At 41.1% G+C, this 17,375-nt stretch overlaps 1 protein-coding gene across 1 annotated transcript in view; it reads right to left on the bottom strand.

Annotated features, from left to right (window-relative positions):
• Positions 1-16,811, bottom strand: part of LOC104412122 (WASH complex subunit FAM21A-like) — a 34,513-nt gene extending 17,702 nt beyond the window's left edge. Inside the window, exons 1-15 of the mRNA XM_010022738.1 lie at positions 16,782-16,811; positions 15,161-15,226; positions 14,313-14,486; positions 13,551-13,644; positions 13,095-13,153; positions 12,247-12,294; positions 10,841-10,945; positions 10,215-10,302; positions 9,133-9,201; positions 8,083-8,192; positions 6,009-6,078; positions 5,176-5,232; positions 3,205-3,366; positions 2,456-2,586; positions 915-1,007 (exon numbers count right to left, since the gene is read on the bottom strand). Coding sequence (XP_010021040.1) covers positions 915-1,007; positions 2,456-2,586; positions 3,205-3,366; positions 5,176-5,232; positions 6,009-6,078; positions 8,083-8,192; positions 9,133-9,201; positions 10,215-10,302; positions 10,841-10,945; positions 12,247-12,294; positions 13,095-13,153; positions 13,551-13,644; positions 14,313-14,486; positions 15,161-15,226; positions 16,782-16,811 — 1,356 coding nt within the window. The remainder of the gene's footprint in view (positions 1-914; positions 1,008-2,455; positions 2,587-3,204; positions 3,367-5,175; positions 5,233-6,008; positions 6,079-8,082; positions 8,193-9,132; positions 9,202-10,214; positions 10,303-10,840; positions 10,946-12,246; positions 12,295-13,094; positions 13,154-13,550; positions 13,645-14,312; positions 14,487-15,160; positions 15,227-16,781) is intronic.
• Between the last annotated feature and the right edge of the window lie 564 nt (positions 16,812-17,375).

Raw genomic sequence — 17,375 nt, 5'->3', positions numbered from 1 at the left:
AGGGAAAGATTGTCTTACTTGGGTGTACCAATCACCTGCAACTCCATGAGGATTGCCCTCAGGTTTGCAGATTAATTACTAGCTGGAAGTCAAGGACACAAGATTAAAAACATATGCAAGTCTTTCATAGTTCTTGCTCTTATTTGCTGATCTTTCCCATCTTCCGGCTTTCAATTTATGCCTGTGCATAAATCTTTATGCAGAGTCATATCCCTATCTTTAAAGTACCGTTCTGGTGTCCTCAACATAAAAAGGACATGAAGCTGTTGGAGCAAGTCCAGAGGAGGGCCACGAAGATGATAAGAGGGCTGGAGCACCTCCCGTATGAAGACAGGCTGAGAAAGTTGGGGCTGTTCAGTGTGGAAAAGAGAAGACTTTGTGGAGACCTCAGAGCAGCCTTCCAGTATCTGAAGGGGGCCTATAAGGATGTTGGGGAGGGACTCTTTGTTAGGGACTGTAGTGGTAGGACAAGGGGTAATGGGTTTAAACTTAAACAGGAGAAGTTTAGATTAGATATAAGGAAGAAGTTCTTCACAGTGAGGGTGGTGAGGCACTGGAATGGGTTACCCAAGGAAGTTGTGAATGCTCCAACTCTGGCGGTGTTCAAGGACAGATTGGACAGAGCCTTAGGTGACATAGTTTCATGTGTGGTGTCCCTGCTCATGGCAGGGGGGGTGGAACTAGATGATCTTAAGGTCCTTTCCAACCCTAACTATTCTATGATAGAGAAAACCTTCTCAGACACTTCACTCTTGCAGCAAGAAGGAACTTTTGGGATTGCTCAGAGTAGCTGCATGGATGTCAGAGTTTCCAGTCCTACAGATAAATAAGAAGTCCCCAGATGTAAGTGGACTGAGGTCAGGGTGACTCACATCCCAAGGATTTCTGTAGGGATTTATTAAAGAGATACTCACTTCAGAATCTTCTTCATCAGAGAAGAGGCCTCTCTGTTTTCTTGGAGGCATTTCAGATAAAGGCTTGAAGTCTTCACCTGAAGATGGTTGACTCTTTAGGACAAAAAGACACTGCATCAGTACCCATTTAGATTCAGCAAGGGCAGGCACATCTTATGACCCTTTTTAAGGGGCATGCTGCTGGCAGCGTCCCAGCAGTTGAAGGGACAGAACACAAGCTCGTTATCCAGGGGCTTAAGTCCAAAACTCATGTGCTGAGTGAGCTCCTCACATGCAGCCAGAGCTATGCACAAGTGACTTGCAGGTTTTACCATAGGCTGCCCTTCCACCATCTTCTCAGCATAAAAATGTATGCAGGCACTAATCAGGCCCCTTCATGAGTTACGTTAAAATGTTTCTTTTAACAAGCTGTGTTTCATAAAGGAAGAGGGCAGTTTGTGCCAGCCATCATTTCCTGCATTAGCACAGCCCAGCCCCAGCCTGCCGCCAGCTATATTGCCATTAAACTCAGAATGATTCCAGACCCAAGCACTACTGTCAGCAAGCCTCAGGATAAAACAGTCCTCACTTCCTGACAGGGTAGTAGTGGTGCTGCTGAATCAGTACTCATCCTCTCCTCCAGGAAAGCCAAGTGCTATGAGATCAGAGCAATGGCTTTGGATGACCCTGCACCACCACTCTTGCTCCATTGACTACAGATACTCCTGCACTGCATCAGAAATAGAAACTGGCTTTGGTCCTTGTACTCAGGTGCTTCTCATAATGCAATACGGAGAAAGTTCTACAGCAATTTGCACTAGACATTTCCAGCACTGTATGCTTCTCAGTGCAGAGTGGGGAACAGTCACTGTAGCTCATTATGTTCAAATACTCCTTGGACAGCAAACATCTATAAAATGAGTACATATAATCTCTCCCACAGAACTGAAGAGCATTACTACTTTCCTCAGGACACTGCTCTGAAAGTGAAAGTGGAGTAGGCATTAAGGAGGCTCTCATAATTCTGTACATGTGTACTCAAGACAGCATTTAGAGCTTTCTATACATTAAGACTTTTCAGCTAAAAAACAGCTTTTTAAACACTCCAATATTGTATATGCACTTTCCTCTCCCACAATACATACAAGCAATGGTTACCAGTTAAGCTGCTATCAGCAGCTGGTATAAGTGCAGACACAGTTTTCGCAGCACAGAACTGACACCAAAGGTTCTTAAATCAGGCTGGCTTCATTTCAGCCATGAACTTCATAAACATTTTTTATTATCGAAGGCTTCTCATTTTGCTTTCATTTCAATCCCTGCCTTAATAAGATTCTTCCAATCACTGTCCACACAAGAAAAACTTCAAATAAAACCAAAGTTTGAGAGGAAAAATGCATTTAAAGACCCCTGAAGAACTTAGCTCATGGAAGACCCTATGAACCCAGTCCTTTTTCACAAATACGGCACTTCCATAGTGTTGTACACAGAAAGACTACTTCAACTGCAGTAGTAACTTTCTCCTAAAACCTCAGCCATACGATCCATTTATTTGCGATTACCTTTTTTCCCACAACTGCCTCCCTAGGACTTTCTGTTTCTTTCGTTGTGCCAGAAACCACAGGAGGAATTACAGATTTTTCCTTGAATAAGTCACCTTCATCATCATCAAATAGGTCAGCTGTGGACTTGACTGCATTAAGAGACAAAACAAACAGGGAACGATGAGAACAGAACAGCCTCTACTGAACAACAGAAAATAAGTCTCCAAAGCTACCATGCTACCTTTCTAAAGATGACCAACATCAAGAGTCTTTAAAAGAAAAAGCTAGACAAGCTCTCAAAGTGAAACACCACTTACCTGAGAGTACTAGTAACAGACAGTGCAGTTGGCAAGCACTGGGGTAGAGTCAGTTGGCACATCTAAAGGCAGTGTTTTGTACTAGCTTGGCACCTATAAAGGCCTAGAGCCTGACAATAGGGAGTGTTGGGCATTGGGACTCAATTGTGAGTAATTCAGTACCATTTCCCTGATTCAAGCCTAGATACTGCCCTAAAAGTAGAGAGAGCACCCTAAGAGCCGACGTCAGTGGAGAGCACATACAAATAAACCAGTCCCACACCACTCTATGGAAAAGAAACACCAATAACAGCAAAAAATCCCTCAACGAACAACAACAAAAAAACCAACCCAAACCCAAGTAGAAGTAGCAGTGATGCAGGTTTAAATTTTGTAACTCATTGATTCCTATCAGTTGGATTTTTTATTACCTTTAATGTTTAATCTTCCACTGCACGTGTACAGACATACCTGAATCTGGAGGCTTTTTAGTTGTTCCCACAAAGAAGTCATCATCATCATCATCAAACAGAACAACTTTCCCAGGCTGTTTTGTAATTTTTTCTGTGTTCTGTGCTGCAGAATTCTTGACTTTTTCCACAATTACAGTGGAACTGAACACATCACTTCCTCCTGCAGGTCAGACGAGGAAAAGAAAAACAACCCACACAAAGATCATTGCCAGAGTTACCAAAAAGCTGAACTTGTGCCATACTAAGTGGAGCCAGGCAGTTTCCATCACAGCAACTTTTAATGAGCTTCTGCAACAATGCTGCATCAAAAGCATTAGCTAGAAACTTCCTGATAAAGCCGAGTCACAGACAAATAGTCCCTCACTCTCATTGCAATCACTTCTTCCTCAAACCGTATCATTTTCCCTAGGGACAGCAGCCAGGTTCCATGTTAAAGCTAGAAGAACCAGCAGTCTCACACAGTTGCCCGTATGGACTTCCCAAACTATCATCCTACATTACTAACTAGTAAAGCACACAACTGTGGGCAAACTGGTAAGATGCTTGGAGAGGAAAGGACAGGTGAATGAGTTATCCCAAGGAGCTCCACTTGGTTTGTAAGACAGTGTGAGGCTGAGTTTGGTCCTGAGATTCCTGTGTACTTCTGGCACGGCAGTGGTCAACTAGAGGAAGCTAGTAACAACTGTTTCTTCTACATCTGGTGTGGAAATGTTCAGCCTCAGTGATACATGCATGCCAACAGTCTGCAGACACTTTTAGTGGTTTTGGTAAAAACTGGCAGTCTGGTTCTAAGCCTGTCTTTTTGCTTGTTATGTGTAGATGCTTGAAAATGGTGGGCAAAAAAAAAAAAAAAAAAAAAAAAAAAACCCCCCAAAAAAAAAAAAAAAAAAAAAAAAAGGAAAAGGAAGAAAGAGACTTTAACTGAAAGTTTGGCAGAAAGTAGAACAACTGCTATTTGGTTAAAAGTCAGCAGACCGCATGAATTTTGACCAGCACTGCAGCAGTCTATTACAGATAGAGTGTATCACACAATTAGAAACTGCCACAGGACCGGCAGGAATACAGCCATGAAGTTGAACTAATTATTAAAAATTCTCAAGTTCCTAAACAAACTGTTTCCTGTGAATGTGTTCATCAGGCAATTCTGAATAGCAGGGAAGCCTCAGTCTTAGTTTTTCTCTGGTGACTTCAGCCTGCCTATGAGTAATGGAGAGGGAGCAACTGAAGACACTGAATAAATGCCATATATAACTTAATTCCTGATTAACTAAAACAGGACACTGTTAGAACAGTGTCCTTATGCAACAGTACCTCCAAGAGAGAGTGAAGGATACACCTCCATCTGCCCTTTTAAACCTTGCTACCAAATCTTACAATTATGTAGAATGACAATTGCTGATGTATAATTTTGATCCTGGACTAAAAAGGCTGTATTTGTCTACATCCTACTCTAAAAATCATGCTGACTGAGGGCTCAGTTAACTGAAGCCATAGTCTTAAAACAGGCCTTTCTTAATAAAGAGTAAAACTTATAATTAAGGTAACTCAGTCACGTGAAGACTCTACAGAGAGACATACATCAAGGTCAGTTAATTCAGAGAGAATGGTGACATGTTTCTTTTCATTGCTCAGCTTGAAGGCTGATATGCACTGCAGACTTAAGCTGTATCACAGCAGTTAAAGTAACACATATCCTTAAAAGTCCATAGCACAATGCTGTAAGCCGACAGCTGCTAATATCTGCCATCAATGACCTGTATCTTCATTGCTCCTACAGAATCTTTATAATCCATAAAGCATGCTGCGGTTTAGGCTTATCATGGTAGAAGCACCTGTATTTGACACTAAGCATATGATCAAGCAATGTAGTGCTGCTGTGTTTGGACAGTTTTCTTTAAAACCTCCCCAGTAGGTTTTAAGGAAAAGAGCATTTTGTGCATGAAGCAATTTGCTATTTAACAAATCATACCTGGGAACAGAGATACTGCACCTGCAGGAACTTTCTTTAAGGACTTTGTAGAGGATGCTGAAATCATAGGAAGTACAATACAAATTGGATGCACTTGTTTTATGCTGTCAAAGCCTTCAGAACTCTAACATAGAAATAGGAATCCCAGAAGTCTTCTGAGCTGCGTTCTTTTTATCTCAACAGCTCAGAACTCTTTAGATATTCTCCTTGAACTTTTGTTTCTTTGCAGATATATCTAACAGTCTATTTCACCCGATTAAAACTCCACAAACAGCTCTACTAAACTGAAGCTCATAAGTATGATATGCATCTGTACGTAGCATTATATAAGACTTCACATTCACACGCTCAAAACCACTTCAATACAGTACACTCAAAACAAAATGGCTTAGCCTCCAAACCCTGAAATGAAAATTCATCAAATAAAATGCTTCAATAAAAACTGCTGAAGCACAGACTGGGTGCTCAGACTCCTTAAGGGTCTAGATATGCAGCTAATGAGAAACTCAGACATGCATTCGTCTGCAAGAAGAATCTCTACTCCACTCCAACCCACAACTGGATCCTGATAAGTACTCTTCAGCAGCAGGAACCCAGTGCACACAAAGAGCTCTGCAAACATCAGTAAGGATATCCTTTTAGCTCCAGAGAGTAGGTGTGTGTAAGAGATCATAATGAACAAACACATTGAAAACTCAAGGAAAACACAGCTGTTCTCTATTAAGACTGGGAAGAAAAGATATGCCAACAATTGCTACTCTTCCTCTTCTAGACTTTCTAGTTTGGAAACAAAACAGTCTACAGGACTATAAGAGGCAACAATTAGTTCTTACCATCACTTACTGGGACTCGCTCCTCTCTCTCTCTCAATTCTTCTTTTGGTGCTTCAGCAAAAAGATCACTCTGTAGATGCAAATGTAAAGGGGGGGGTAGTGCTGAATGTCTATTTTGTAGGAAAAGGCAGCTGCTGATTTTTCCACGTCGAAGATCCACTTCCAACCCAAGACAGCAGAGGTAACCACCACTCCCTTCTCAAAAGGATGCCTATACATACATACTTAAATTTGGGTACTCAAGTATTAACTTGAGTGCATATATTCACAAGATTAGCTTTCTGTCTTCTAAAATTTAATTTACACTGATTATCAGGCTGTTTACTGCAGAGAAAGAATGGCCTGTTATTTGAACATCTTCAAGGACTTACACCAAGCTACAGCTGTTTAAGTTCCGATTACATCCTTCCATGCCTTCCTGTTGAAGCTTACATAATAAGGTTCGAAGGAAGAACTCGGGTCAGGCCAAGCATAAACATACTCTTCAACTAAACATGATTAGGATCAATGATTTATATTGTTGGTAAAGAGGTGCTAAGACACCAGTATGATGCAGAGATACACATTATAGCTCAAAAGCAGTGCTGGACATTCCAACAAAAGTCCTTGTGTTCAGACTGCAGTTGCCCTGTGCCAGTCCTCCATGAGAATCACAGCCTAGATTTCCAGAAAACCTCCAGATTTGTGAGTACTGACCAGTTCTGTTTTTTGAAAGCCTCCCTCTTACGGGAAGTTGGATGTTAGAGGTTGCCTATCGGGAGGCTCAAAATGCCTGGTCTTTGCACAGAGCTTTGTGGAAAGATGGCAGCAATACTTCGGAAAGAGTAGGGAAGCACAGGGCTGTGGCAGGGATGTCACTGATTAACTACACATCTGTTAGTTACTATTTGCCTGTTGACCTTCTGTTGCTACATTCTGGTCCAGGCTTCCTCCACTGCACAAAGTAAGTAAAGGTAAGTTACCCTTCCTAGATGAGTAACTGTCACATAACAGAAAACAAAGAACAAACATACGCAGGCAGGCAGAATCACAGAGAAATCTACTTGGCTTTCTTGTGCCTACAGGATAAGGAAAGTACTCTTGGCAATAAATAACCAAGAGGTTCTAATAACAGCTTCATCTGAATTTGCACTGACAGAAAGCCTCCTTCCAAAGGCCTTCTTCCAAATTTAACAGACCCCTTAGCTCCAAGGAACATCTGACTCATTCTAGGTGCAAAAAGGAACACAGCATCCAACACAGGCAGCAGTTTGTCTACTATTCTGGACTAACCTTGACTGTTACTGATATCAGCTGCATAATTACAATCAGAGGCAATCATCTGTTTTACACAGCTGTACTATCAGATTCTTAAATCTTAAGTATCCCTGACATAGGGCTTCTATCCGCTTTTACATGCACAATGTTAAAATAGAGGCAAAAATGCACATTGTGCCATTCCTTTATCAAGTCAGCTCTAGATACACAGAATGAGAGCAATGTTAAGGTGAACTTTTCTTGCCAATGCATTAGCTAGATGAAAGAACATAGCACAACTGCAATAGGGAACTTTTAACAGCACAGAGACAGAGAAACCCAACAACATCACTGTCCAGATATGGTATGTGAAAGATAAATTGTGAAGGGCATCAAATTCTCTTTCCTCTCAACCTTCTCCCATGCCCAGGGAGAAAGAGAGAATGAAAACATTCGGTATTCACACAGGCATTTTAAAAGACATCTGCTGTTTTAAAATAAATAAACTATATGGCTTTTGGTTTTACTTCCAGGGATAAAAGCGAGGTACTGGGTAAGCTCTGCTGGAATTAGAACCTGCCTAATGTAATGCTGGAACTACACCTGCATCTCTCATAAGCACCACTGCAGAAAAGAGGGCTTTGTGCCAAGAGGAACATAAACTACCTCACTCATGTAGTTCTTTTTCTCCACTGAAAAGCTATACTGTTCCTCCACACTTGAATATTACCAAGCAACAAGGCCTCCCTGCCTTCCAGAAGTGGGAATTTGTGGGGTTCTTTTGTTTTGTTTTTCAAAGGGAGACACACTCAATTTCTATTCTTTTCAGCATTCTCACCTCTTCATCATCAAAGAGACCTGTTCCACCACTGAAGAGGCCACCCCTAGACCCAAACGGTGTGAAGTCTTCATCAGTCAGCTTAGGAGGCTTGAAGATATCATCTTCATCTAAAAAGCACAAAAGTCAAGAGCTGTGGTGGGACTGACCAAGTTTCAGGAAAGGGAATTAAAGAGACAACCAAAATAAAACCTGGCTTGATTACATCCCTTCTCTCTCATAAACATTACATGTATAGAGAAGCTGCTGTAGAAAAATTGGATTGTGTATTGTTGCTCCACAAGACCACATTTAAGGAGGAACTCTCATTAATCTTGCTTCTAGCATTGTTTTATAGTCACATCACAACCTAGATTTGTTTACACATGTCCTGGGTTCAGCTACAGCAGTATTTTTCTCCTTTGTAGCTGGTGCAGTGCTGTGCCTTTGACTTTCAGCCTGGGAATAAGGCTGATAACACCGATGTTTTTAGTTGTTGCTCAGTAATGTTTACTCTGACCAAGGACTTTCTCAGTCCCATGCTCTGCCTGGGAGGAGGGGAAGCCAGGAGGAAGCAGAGACAGGACACCTGACCCAAACTGGCCGAAGGGGCATTCCATACCACAGCACGTCATGCCCAGTATATAAACTGGGGAGAGTCACCTGGAAGGCCCAGATCGCTGCTCAGGTCAGGCTGGGTATCAGTCGGCGGGTGGTGAGCAATTGTATCCTCTCCCTTTGTTATTTCCCTTATCATTATTATCATCAGTGGTAGCAGTAGTGGTTTTGTATTATACCTTAGTTACTGGACTGCTCTTATGTCAACCCATGGGAGTTAACATTCCTCCAATTCTCCTCCCCATCCCTCCGGGAGCAGGAGGAGGAAGAAGCAGGGGAGTGAGCGAGCAGCTGCGTGGTTCTGAGTTACCAGCTGGGCTTAAACCATGACAGCACATTCACCTTGAAGGACAATCAAATATCCTACCTAGTTTCTAAAGGAGATGCCACAATTAACTAAGTGATCTCTTACAATCCAGCCCACAGTTCAAAACCAAGAGAAGGATAACTTACCATCCGATGGAACTCTAACTTCCTTCTTCTCTTTCAGGGTTTTCCTTGTTTTGGTCTCTGATGACAGGGCTTTAATGAAGAAAATTTCAAAGCAAAAATAAAATAGTCCACCTTTATTTGTAGCCTGTGACTAATCTATGGTAAAAAGAACCTAAAAAGAAAATCTAATCAAGCTGACCTATATTTCTTCATATGAAATCAGCCCATATGAAGTGCAGGTTCTAAAATTAGCACTTAACATTGTAATAGCATCATTCTGTCAGGCACTGTGGGTTCAGCATAGTTGCCCACACACAGACTAGTGTCACCTGAGATGCCAGAAAGCAACTCAGCATTCCAAATGGTATATATCCCACACAGAGCATGCAGACCCTGAGCATCTCAGATGGCTCTAGACATATTATATCTTGATTCAGCTACCAAAAGCAAAGCTAGAGTTTTATTTTCTTGCCAACACAATTTCAGTCTGCTATTTTCAACTGCTGCTTTGCTATAGGAATAACTACTTGAGAGAGGTCTTTCCCTTTGAAAGTGACACAAAAGTAAATGCAGTATTTAGTCCAAAATGTCATGGAAAACAGCAGCAAGGAAAAGTTCCTTGAAATGTAGTATATTTAAGCTGCAAAGAGTTAAAAACAAACAATCCACACCACAGGAAAGCACGAATCTGTGGCTGGAAGGGTTTTCCAGTGTAGAGCTCACATGAAGACTACAGCGACCAGTGGCTTCTGCATATCTGAAACAGGTGGAAGTACATATGGTCAAACATGTTGTTTTGCATGTGAAGAATCAGATTGGAGAGAAAACCTTTCGGTGTGCTTGGGGAATGACCTGTCTCACCTAAAAGCAATGTGTTTTCCACTATAACACTCACTGAATTCCAATTCAGTCCTTAAAGTTATGACCAAAAAGTTTCTCAGAACACAGAAGTGTCTATTTACTCTTGTTGGGCTTTCATCTAATACATATTCAAATAATAGATCCATCTAACTTCACATATTGTTACACAGGATCTCCTGTCCAGCTCTCTTGAGTCCCCTGCTATCTCACAAGAACTTATCAAAACTAAAGAGTAATCTTACATGCACGTTCTTCATCCAGTTTGACTGGTATTTCTCTTTTGATGCGGGCTGCCAGCTCATCTGCAAATGATGTTGGCCTCTTCTTTTTCTGAGGAGTAGGGACAAATAACAGCATATTCCTTATACGCAGTCCGGTTACCAACTTGATGCAGTTGCAATTATAAATACTGTATTCTACAGCCTCACTTGTACAATATCCCATCTAGACTTCAACTGAAGCCCTCAGAAGAGGCAATACAACTTCCTATTAAGAAAGCAATTAGGTGATTATGCATGTATCAAGAGAAAAAAAGTGCTATTTCTAGTCCCTTATGATCACATCATTTTTAATGCCACCTTGTTTTAGGAGCAGGACAAGCAAGAAGCCTTTACCACACACAGATGCAACAAGTAATTTCTCAATGACCTTTAAAGACAGCTTTGATGTCAGTTTAGGGTACAGAAGTCCCCTAGTTTAAAGGGGTGAAGCCTGAACAACCATGTTGAAGATCATTCAGGATTTTTACAAGCCCTCTTACAGGATCCCATCCCAGATAACTGAAAGCTACCATTATAATACCTCTAAAGACATATAAAAATATGAAGAAAGTCAAACCTCTCCCTCCAGTGAGGCACTAATTACTTACAGGTCTTGTGCTTTCATCTAAGTCTCCATCCTCATCTTCCTCTTTTTCAGAGTCAAAGAGATCACAGCCATCATAATCATCTTCATCACTCATCTGTGCTGTTCTCTAAAAAACAGTAATATCCTGTTGTGCTCTCTTGAGGATGGCATGCAAAACAAGCACAAAACTACATCTGCGTAGATAAAATATTCAAAGCAAACTTCCTGAGAGGAGAGGAACATTCAGCCAGTTTGGAGAACTCCACTGCTTATGAGAGGTAACGAACGAGCGCCTCTAGCTTCAAGCAAGTTGTTGCATTCTCTAGTACACCCCTTTGCTGTGTCACTGAACATTTCTGGACCAGACATGCAACTAAGGACACTAAGACTCTCCTCACAAGGAATGTACCACTACTATACCCAAGCCTGATCTTCTTTGGCTGCGCTGCTGCTCTTAGTGTATGAGCTCCTCCCGAAAGACATAGTATTTAGCGTTAACACAGGAACATTGTGAACATAGTAAAAAAATTTTATCTTCTTGAGCTATTCCCAAGGTGGATAGCAGAAAGACAGACAATACATGCTCACATCGTGGCTTCAGTCACGTGAACAAGAAAAAAAGGTTGAAAGAGATGAAGTGAATTGTGAGCTGGGGGCTGGCACAGGTAAGGCCCCAACACCCCAAAGATACTTCCTCGTCTTAAAATACATCAGAAATACAAAGGTACCCTATGAAGGTCAATACAGCTGAGTGCTTTGTAACATTGTTTCGTTAATGTTACAAAGATTAGATTAAACAAGGGCTGCAATTTAAAACATTGTTCTTGTGGCACTAAATTTCAGACTGAGGATACCCACATAAAAGTTTTTTGCAATAGCACATCTAAACACACATAAGGTTCTTTCTCCCACTACCAATGACTAAAGTCAGGCTTGAATTTTTCAACCTAAACATTTCTTTTCCCTTTTCATTTGTTATCCAAATGGACATACTTTTCAAACATTTAATACTGTTTGCATCTTTGATTTCACATCATACCCAAACTGCACTGCTCCTTACTTCCTGAATAGCAGGTTTAGAATTTAAATTATAGACCAAATAATCCCACCAGACCCTAGTTTTCCTGGACCAGATTCTCTAAATTCTATAACTCCAAAGTAATTCCAGAGGAAAACACACAGCAGAAAACGCCATCCCACAGACACTTTGCATCTAATGATGGCTTGCAAACATGTCTTTAAACCAAATCCAGGTTTAGTTTCACAGCACAGTGCCATCTGGCCAGGACAACCTTCTCCTACAAAGTTATACAAATCAGGCTTAACCAAAGTTTTTAACAATTAATTGTCTAAAGCTCTTCTTCCACTCTCATTTGTGTCACAAGTGGAAAATCTTTCAGAGATATAGCAGGGTGTATATAACCATACCGTCTTTTGGTCATCTTCACTAGGGTTTCCAAACTCGTCATCTGATTCCTGGAACACATGAGATCCAAATACAAGTGACACACATTACTTGGTTCAGTGGCTAAGGGAGAGGGCTCTGGCCTTACTTAGGTTTGGACATTCAGATCTCCCACCGTGACCTGACCAAGGAATTGTTTCCCCACTGCTGACCATCTTTATGAACAGAGCTCACTAGAATGCTATTAATCTAGCAAAGACAACAAGCTCCATCTGACAGTGTATTTGAGTAATTTGAAGGGGATTTAACTATAACTGAACAAAGACACAAAAAGCAAACTCCCAAAAAAGGGAGTGCTCCCATAGCAGTTACAAAGCAGAGACATCCCAGCCCAGGCAAGTGAAACATACCACAAATTGACAGTTCAATGCAGCAGATTCATGAGGCAAAGCCTAGAGGTGCATTACTGACACTTACTTAACCTTTAAACTTGCTCCTGTTAAGCATCTACCCCATTCTTTGTAACGTAATTTACAACAGATTTATTCTCCATAAATACAATTCTTGCTAAGAATCTGATTTGTTTCACATTGAAATTAGACTGGAATGAAACGCTTCAGTTTGAAGTATTCTACTACAATAGCAGCTAGACCAAGTACCACTTCATTGTTGCTCTGAAAAGCTGCAGAGGAAAACACTGCATAAAAATAATGAAAAGCACATTTACCACAACTGACATAGGGAACAGACATTGTGCAATATTATCTTGAGACCCCACATGAAAAAGCAAGGTAGCAAATGGCCTCATGCACAACCAAGGACTCATGAATGCTTGTGCAAAGTAGCTGGTAATCTGTCACTTGTCACTTACCTCTTCATCCTTCTCTTCACTGTCAATTACACTTCCACGATCGCTATCTACTGATCCTTCTATTTTAAATGAAAAATAAAAAAAAAGTTAAAATCAGATATGACATCTTTGCACAGAGATACATGGTCACCAGACATATCGACAACATTCTTGAAGGTTTTGTGAAGAGAACTAAAACTCAGGTAGAAAAGAAAGTGGTTTGGAAGAGCTTTGAAGGCTGCTGAAATTTTAGCGCTTTGCGATTCTAATACACAGAGCAGAAGTTACTGCTTTGTGTACCAGAAAAGTGGTTGTTACAGCATGATGCACATTTTTCTCCCCAACTAATTTACAGTGTGCATCTAAACATGCAAGAACACTACACGGTGTAACCCAAACTATGAGTTAAACCAGACCTAAGCCACAGATTACGAACTAGTTACTTGCATAGGAATAATAGGTCATGCCAGCACATACCTTCACTAGAGAGATCTCCAAGGCCAACATCATCTTGTTCCATAAACTGCTGAGAACCAATCAAGTATGGTAAAGGCCTGTCAATATAGAGATCCTGGAAAGAGACAAAATCAGGTCTTTTTGACATCTAGGAACAGCTCTACATTGTTGACAAAGACAGAAGCCTTACACTCCTTGTTTTAACTCAAGGAAGATACAAGCTTGTCCAAAAAAGAGTCCCAACAGACACATGCTTCAAATATGCCTGCAAATGGGTGGACCAGATGAGGTTTATTCCTTTCTAAGACTGTCAAAGAAGGAATCTACTTTTATTTGTGTGGTCCCAACTTGTTTCTAGGTGTCATCTAACACAAGAATCTTTGCAAAGACCTGCAAGCATCAGTCTTACCCCTAATCCAGCACCTGGGGCTCTTAATTACCAGGAGAGTAAAAACCACCAAAGAAGATATATGGTTTGTATCTAAAAAGCACGAAATTTAAAGGTCTCACTCCACCCAGAATTGAGGCTTCCCTTTCTAAGTTCACCGCCATTAAACTAGTTCCATTTAGGGTGCCATACTTTAATGCTAACAAGACAAGTAGGCTACACACGGAACGGCTCAGCAAGGACAGCTTCTCCTTCAGATATAGTCATCAAACCCTCTTTTTAGGTAACGAATATCAATTTTATATCAATGCAGTGATACTGCTGACAAAAGCAAAGAGCAAGTGCTACAAAGCGAAACACAAACCCATGCTCCCAGGAAGAACAGGCCTCTGTACCTTTGGCTCTAGTATCAGTTCCACCCTTTCATTACTTTCTTCCTCTTCTGAGTCAGAGTTGCCTGCTTTGATGTCTAGCTGTTCAAACGCACTGTCCAGAACTTGCAACCCGTAATTCACTGCTTCTTGGATTTTGGGGATCAGATCAGCTTCTTTCTGTTCCCGTGTCTTTTCCTTTAGCAATAAGAATAACACATTCTCATTGCATTTTACTCAAGACTCAATCTCTTGCAACATCCATACAAAATTTTAACTCCAACATAGTACCATAAAAACTTTTTTACTATATGTAAGAGAAAGATCTCCAGAATCTTTTTTTTGCTTGACTTAGTTAATCTTTATCACTCTCAGAAACAGAGATGTTCTAAATATCCACACCAGCACAGTACTATATTATTCATGCTTCCAGCCCATCAAGAGAGTATTTATGGTATTATACACCTAGACTGCAAGATACATAAAAACCTCTCTGAGTTTTTATCCCTGGGGATTGTAGTCAGATTCTGCTTCCCCAGTCTAGTACCTCTGAATCCACTAAGAAGGCCAAAGTTCTCTTGCTGGAAAAAAAATGCATAGCCATTTGAAAAATCAACACATAAGTCTTGTCTACTGGACACAGTATTGAGCTTGGGGAGGTCCTAACAGACTGTCATACACTGTAGTAGTCTTCAATGTTATAGTCAATTTTACGTTTGAATGACATAGACTATTCAACAGTGATACTTCAAGGAGAAAGAAAACAGTCCGATTTGTAAGGTGTAAATGTCCACAAAATAAGTTCAAAAATGAGAAGGCAGACAACAGCTTCAAACACACTGCCAGCATTCAAGGCACCTGAAGTTAACTACCTGCTCTGTTTTGTCTCCAGCATCAGCTTTGGGAATAGGTTCTTCCACTTCTTCATCATATACTCTCTAAAAAGTCAAGCAAAATTAATTCAAGTAAGAACAATACATGCTGCAGGGGCTAAACCATGGGCACCACCAACAAAATGAAATACACTGCTAACATGCAATTAATTGCACATTAATTCATTGCACATTTAAAAAAAAAAAAAGCCATAGATGATGCCAAGCATTTCAGAGCCTCTTTGTGCACTGAAGTCATCATCAGGCAGCCTCTCAACCCAATTGAGGCAATTCAAAACTGCAAATGTCACTGCAGCAGCAGAAGACAAGCTGGCCATTTAACACTGTTCACAGATTGACCCCCCAACATAAAGCTATTCTAGAAACCTTCAAAGTCAAACCTGAGTTTAATTATGAGCTGTCTATTTTCCTTTTCTTTTCTTTCCTTCTTAGCCTTTACCCTTCTCCTGTACTTACAGAGAAGGTTCACTTCCTCCCTCAGCCTTCAGCTTGATGATCCCTCCCATCCAGTTCTTTTAGCATTCTTTTCTAGGACCAGCTATGAGGAAACATGGGAGAATAAAAAAAAAGTCTCCCTTGAACCTGCAAACCTAAATCTAAGTCTCTCAAACACAAGGGCAGCTATCTCCTGGGAAGAGACAGATCTCTCACATTAACTAAATTACGAACTAGAAATAAGGACCTATTTCTGTACACTTAAATTTGGGAACAAACAGCTTCAAGCACCCAAGATTTAAGATGTTTGGTACAAACTGTTCTCAGCAGGATCGTTAAGCTGAACAGCAAAGGTAGGCCAGAAAAGACACTGCGACTCTGGAAAAAATCCAACCACTGCTAAAAAACCTCAAACCAGAAATCCAGATTTCCAGTAACAGCCAGTATCTTTCCAATAACAGCAGATGAGACAGATGTAGCCTAAAAACAAAGCTGGTCAAAATAAAATACCCAATAAAACTTGCAGTGCTAAAAAACTCTCCACAAATCTAGAAGACTTTTAAAGCTCTACATCTTAATTATACATGTGCTTCTAGTGATACGGTGTTGTAGCAGGCTTTCAAGTCCAGCTTTCACCTTTCTAAAATAGCAATATTCATAAAGTGGGAACATTAACCAACAAATATGTTCATCATCTTAAAACATAACAGACAACTGCCTGCAGCCCAACACCTTTAATATCAATTGCTTTTAGCACAAAATAACACCTCTGGTCAAATTTAAAGCACCGTGTATCTATCATTCCTCATACTTAGACAGCCAAGTGCAGACAGCTGCTACACTCACGCTGCTTGTAAAGCTAGACCAAGCCATCCCAGAGATCCCAAATCATTCATAGAACTAAAAACAAAACTCTGACTTCCATTTCACATACAAACAAGGAAGCAAAATAGCTCAGAAGAGGCAAAAGGGAATATACTGATATCAGATAGTGCATTATTCACAGAAGAATTAGGACACCCTTTAACAGAATGCAATTAAAAGCTAATTAATCTCTAAATTAACATCAGACTTGCCAAAAAGTCAAATGACTTCTGTATGTTATAATAAAGGACAACACCAGTGTTTGGAGCACAAGTTTGATGGCGTGCAAGAACATACTCACATTCTCTATGAACTGTGTATTGGACAACATAAGAAAGTCATTGAAGACATTATGAAGGCGACAGTCTGTGGCTTTTGTCTCGCTAATCAATCCATCTACTTGCTTTTTGATTTCATGAGTCCTGGAAATGGTTTGCTGGGAGAACTCTTGCAGGAAATGCAGAAGCTGTTTACAACAGTGGAAAGTAATAGTCAGCATCCAGCTCCCTTTTCTCTTGGCACCGTTTATGATACACAGGCAGAGTTATCACGCACTTCAATGGAGCATCAAAATAAACACAGTTTAGACGAAAGCACCCCCATACACCCAGGACCAAGTCTCCTCCTACTCTGTTTCCACTTCATTCTGCACCTCCTTTCAGGCCAACTCCTCATTTTGTTTTGATCGCCCGGATCTGCGGGTTTAAGCAAGAGCAGCCCGCCGCTCGGGCCCGGGGGTGAGCAGCTCCCGGCCCCGCCTGACACCTCCCAAGCCCCGGTCAGCACCCCTCTGGTTCCACGCTCGGTCTCGGTCCCGGTCGCACTGCTCACCCCGGCATCCGAAGCCAAGGACCAGCTCTGGCTGCCCTTACGGATCTCCTCCAGCGACCAGGGC

Source organism: Nestor notabilis, unplaced genomic scaffold (genome assembly GCF_000696875.1).
Source record: "Nestor notabilis isolate BGI_N333 unplaced genomic scaffold, ASM69687v1 scaffold12009, whole genome shotgun sequence".
Taxonomy (NCBI): Eukaryota; Metazoa; Chordata; class Aves; order Psittaciformes; family Psittacidae; genus Nestor; species Nestor notabilis.
The sequence above is the reverse complement of the archived record's forward strand: the minus strand, read 5'-3'. Positions and strand labels throughout refer to the sequence as shown.